The 5,000-nt window shown below is 32.3% G+C and overlaps 4 protein-coding genes across 4 annotated transcripts; all 4 read left to right on the forward strand. All coding sequences in view use genetic code 11, as the record gives it.

Annotated features, from left to right (window-relative positions):
• The first annotated feature begins 1,185 nt into the window (after positions 1-1,185).
• On the forward strand, positions 1,186-1,299 carry psaI (photosystem I subunit VIII). Its single transcript has one exon. The coding sequence runs from the start codon at positions 1,186-1,188 to the stop codon at positions 1,297-1,299; it is 114 nt and encodes a 37-aa protein (YP_009318167.1).
• Positions 1,300-1,712: 413 nt separating this feature from the next.
• On the forward strand, positions 1,713-2,267 carry ycf4 (photosystem I assembly protein Ycf4). Its single transcript has one exon. The coding sequence runs from the start codon at positions 1,713-1,715 to the stop codon at positions 2,265-2,267; it is 555 nt and encodes a 184-aa protein (YP_009318168.1).
• A 421-nt stretch (positions 2,268-2,688) lies between these two features.
• On the forward strand, positions 2,689-3,378 carry cemA (envelope membrane protein). The gene has a single exon. The coding sequence runs from the start codon at positions 2,689-2,691 to the stop codon at positions 3,376-3,378; it is 690 nt and encodes a 229-aa protein (YP_009318169.1).
• Positions 3,379-3,591: 213 nt separating this feature from the next.
• On the forward strand, positions 3,592-4,557 carry petA (cytochrome f). Its single transcript has one exon. It carries the CDS (start codon positions 3,592-3,594, stop codon positions 4,555-4,557), a length of 966 nt encoding a protein of 321 aa, YP_009318170.1.
• The last annotated feature ends 443 nt before the right edge of the window (positions 4,558-5,000 follow it).

The following is a 5,000-nucleotide window of genomic DNA, read 5'->3' on the forward strand; positions in this document are numbered from 1 at the left end:
TCTTCCGCTTTATATGATTATCAAGTAAATAAAAAGTTATTTTATGTATCAATCCTTACATCTCCTACTACTGGTGGGGTAACAGCCAGTTTTGGTATGTTGGGGGATATCATTATTGCTGAACCCAACGCCTACATTGCATTTGCGGGTAAAAGAGTAATTGAACAAACATTGAATAAAACAGTACCTGAGGGCTCACAAGCGGCTGAATATTTATTCCATAAGGGCCTATTCGATCCAATCGTACCGCGTAATCTTTTAAAAGGCGTTCTGAATGAGTTATTTCAGCTCCACGCTTTATTTCCTCTGAATCAAAATTCAATCAAGTAGATGCTTAATAAAAAAAAATAAAAAAATAGAAATTATTATTCTTTTTTTTTTGTGTAGAACAAGTAGTTATTTAGTTTATAGAAATCAAAGTAAAAATAAAATCCGAAGAATTTATTTTTACTTTGATAACATTTGGTAATATAAGATTTAATTAGAAAAAGAATTATGCGAATAATCCTTTTTTACCGATATTCCTGATAAGTAATCAGGAAACCTCTATCAAACAAAAAAAAGAGAGAATTCTTTCTTCCGCGAAATGAAAATTAGGCAAGGCGAATAAAACGATAATTTCACGTTCCCTTCTTATGTGTATTCTTATGTGTATATAATTCACATATAGAAAATTGAAAAGTATAGAAAGACGCAAGATTCTATATTTTTTGAGAATCCCTATTCTCGGATCGAATTATAACAAATTTTTGGGGAATTTGTAAGAAACTCTTTCTTTATTTTATATTTTATTCAAGTTTATTAAATTTTTAGACAAAAACAAGATAATAAAAAAAGGAGATTCTCATACATATATATATATATAATATATATTTAATGTAGAATATATTAGAATAAGAATATATAATATATATTTAATGTAGAAAAGTTGTAGAAAAGTGAAAAATTCTATTTAGTTAGTTCTACATTCCTTGTTTTATTATATTTATAAATTTTTATTTATAATTTATATATAAATATTATGTACTTACATATACTCAATTATGTACTCACATATACTCACTTAGTTTAGCTATACTTAGTATAATTATATATGAATTATAATGATTATACGATACCTTTATAACAATATAAATAACAATATAACAATAACAGGTACAAATATTAAATCCAGGTATCCATTTTATGACAACTCTAAATACCTTACCCTCTATTTTGGTACCTTTAGTGGGCCTATTCTTTCCGGCAATTGCGATGGTTTCTTTATTTCTTCATGTTCAAAAAAATAAGATTTTTTAGATATAGATATGATGGGACCAAATCTCATCTATTTTTTTTTCAAGACTTAGACCATAACACAGATATCTTTTTATTAGAATAAAATATGTGATGTGGTTTCCCCCGAGCATAAGCTATTATGCATGCGCAAACATGATATATACGTAAATGAATTATATATATTTCTATTTGAAAAAATCGGGAATCGGGGCGAATGTCCGAAATGTAAAGTTAATGTATCCATATGTAGATATCTATAGGGAATCATACGAAGCGGATGTTATTATTTTAGATCTAAGCAATTCGATGAATTACTCCTAAAAGTTCACATCGGAATAGTGCTAGTTGATGAGAGTTACTTCGGAAACACACAAAAAAAGTAAAATTCATTTGGGTTATTCTCTCAATTTCAATAAAATGCAACTAGATCTAGTATGAATTGGCGATCAGAACATATATGGATAGACCTTATAGCGGGGTCTCGAAAAACAAGTAATTTCTGCTGGGCCTTTATCCTTTTTTTAGGTTCATTAGGGTTTTTATTTGTTGGAATTTCCAGTTATCTTGGTAGGAATTTTATATCTTTATTTCCGTCTCCACAAATAATTTTTTTTCCACAGGGGATCGTGATGTCTTTCTACGGGATTGCGGGTCTCTTTATTAGCTCCTATTTGTGGTGCACAATTTCGTGGAATGTAGGTAGTGGTTATGATCGATTCGATAGAAAGGAGGGAATAGTGTGTATTTTTCGTTGGGGATTTCCTGGAAAAAATCGTCGCATCTTACTTCAATTCCTTATGAAAGACATCCAGTCCATCAGAATAGAAGTTAAAGAGGGTATTTATGCTCGTCGTGTCCTTTATATGGAAATCAGAGGACGTGGGGCTATTCCCTTGACTCGTACTGATGAGAATTTGACTCCACGAGAAATTGAGCAAAAGGCTGCTGAATTGGCTTATTTCTTGCGTGTACCAATTGAAGTATTTTGAAAAATGAACTGAAAATAGTGAATGCTTTTTTTTTTTCAAAAAAATTGATATTTTGATAGAAAGAGAGTTCTTTCCTTTCAAAATCCGAATAATATTCATTACTTGAAGGGGCGCTTTTGTGCATTTATTTATCGGAAGGAGGCACTTTCTTCGAATTTTAGCAAATGATATATTTGAAAACAATATCTTTAATTCGAATTGGAAGTGCGAATTTGAATTTGAAGTGGACTCTTTCTTATTCTGTATTATTTCTAAATTCAAGTACTAACCACTGAATCATACACACAAAAAAAGCAAGGAATAGATTCATGGGCTCGATGACTTGTAATAGAAGCTATCCTTGATATGAATATTAGTTAATATCATATGGAGTCGACGAATGAGAATGAGGCGAGTTCATTAAAAATTCAAAGACGAAAAAATGGCAAAAAAGAAAGCATTCATTCCCCTTCTATATCTTGCATCTATAGGATTTTTGCCCTGGTATATCTCTCTCTCATTTACTAAAAGTCTGGAATCTTGGGTTACTAATTGGTGGGATATTAGGCAATCCGAAATTTTCTTGAATATCATGCAAGAAAAGAGTATTATAAAAAAATTCATAGAATTAGAGGAACTCTTCCTCCTGGACGAAATCATAAAGGAATACCCGGAAACACATCTAGAAAAGCTTCGTATCGGAATCTACAAAGAAACGATCCAATTGATCAAGATACACAATGCAGATTGTATCCATACGATTTTGAACTTCTCGACAAATATAATCTATTTCGTTATTCTAAGTGGTTATTCTATTCTAGGTAATGAAGAACTTGTTATTCTTAACTCTTGGGTTCAAGAATTCCTATATAACTTAAGCGACACAATAAAAGCTTTTTCAATTCTTTTATTAACTGATTTATGTATAGGATTCCATTCGCCCCACGGTTGGGAACTAATGATTGGCTCTATCTACAAAGATTTTGGATTTGCTCATAACGATCAAATGATATCCGGTCTTGTTTCGACTTTTCCGGTCATTCTAGATACAATTTTAAAATATTGGATCTTCCGTTATTTAAATCGTGTATCTCCCTCACTTGTAGTGATTTTTCATTCAATGAATGACTGAAAAATGATTCACTGATCAAATTATAATGGTTGTTACTTTGTACATAAGTAAAACATTCAAAATTGTACTTATTCTTTCTACTCATACAAGGGATTCCTCCTATATTCCATTAACATTTTTTTAGTAAATAGCAGAATCATAGATAGGGAACTGTACTAGACTAGGAACCTACCTAATTTTATTGTATAAATTTTCGATACCAATGATTGGACCATGCAAACTATAAATACCCTTTTTTCTTGGATAAAGGAAGAGATTACTCGATACATTTCCATATCGCTCATAATATATATAATAGCTAGGGCACCTATTTCTAATGCATATCCCATTTTTGCACAGCAGGGTTATGAAAATCCACGAGAAGCGACTGGCCGTATTGTATGTGCCAATTGCCATTTAGCTAATAAACCCGTGGATATCGAGGTTCCACAAGCGGTACTTCCTGATACTGTATTTGAAGCGGTTGTTCGAATTCCTTATGATATGCAACTGAAACAAGTTCTTGCTAATGGAAAAAGGGGAGCTTTGAATGTGGGGGCTGTTCTTATTTTACCCGAGGGGTTTGAATTAGCCCCCCCCGATCGTCTTTCGCCCGAGATTAAAGAAAAGATAGGCAATCTGTCTTTTCAGAACTATCGCCCTAATAAAAAGAATATTCTTGTGATAGGTCCTGTTCCTGGTCAGAAATATAGCGAAGTCACCTTTCCCATTCTTTCCCCAGACCCTACTACTAAGAAAGATGTTCACTTCTTAAAATATCCCATATACGTAGGCGGGAACAGGGGAAGGGGTCAGATTTATCCCGACGGTAGCAAGAGTAACAATAATGTTTATAATGCTACAGCAGCGGGTATAGTAAGCAAAATTATACGAAAAGAAAAGGGAGGATACGAAATAAACATAGTGGATGCATCGGATGGACGTCAAGTGGTTGATATTATCCCCCCGGGACCGGAACTTCTTGTTTCAGAGGGCGAATCTATCAAACTTGATCAACCATTAACGAGTAATCCTAATGTGGGGGGATTTGGTCAGGGGGATGCGGAAATCGTACTTCAAGATCCATTACGTGTCCAAGGCCTTTTGTTCTTCTTGGCATCTGTTATTTTGGCACAAATCTTTTTGGTTCTTAAAAAGAAACAGTTTGAGAAGGTTCAATTGTCCGAAATGAATTTCTAGATCCGCGGATTTATCAACATAAAGTTTGTAAAAAGAACCAAATTTTTGTTGGAAATTATATAAACTTATATAATATAATTATGTATAATCAAAAAATTATGAAAAGCCTTTTGTTTTGCTTTTTATATTATTTTTTCCTTTTAGGCCAGAGTTCGGTAATTACTTGTACCTCCTAGTCATAGTATGTATATTGTGAGAGACTACTTGACTTTAATTTAACTTTTCTTTGTTTTTTTTTCAATCCAAAAATTAGATTAGAGCGGTATGATTATGTCATTATTTTCATATTTAAATGTCATAGAATGTATTAATAGTTTTTTATTCGAATAGAATCAAATTCAACTAGATACTAAAAACATAAGATAAGTGAATGGAAAATAGAAAGCAAAGTATAAATGAAGGGAACAAGGGATTCTAGGAGGGTTTATTCGTCTTCCCAGCCT

Source organism: Corylus avellana, chloroplast (assembly GCF_901000735.1).
Source record: "Corylus avellana chloroplast, complete genome".
NCBI lineage: Eukaryota > Viridiplantae > Streptophyta > Magnoliopsida > Fagales > Betulaceae > Corylus > Corylus avellana.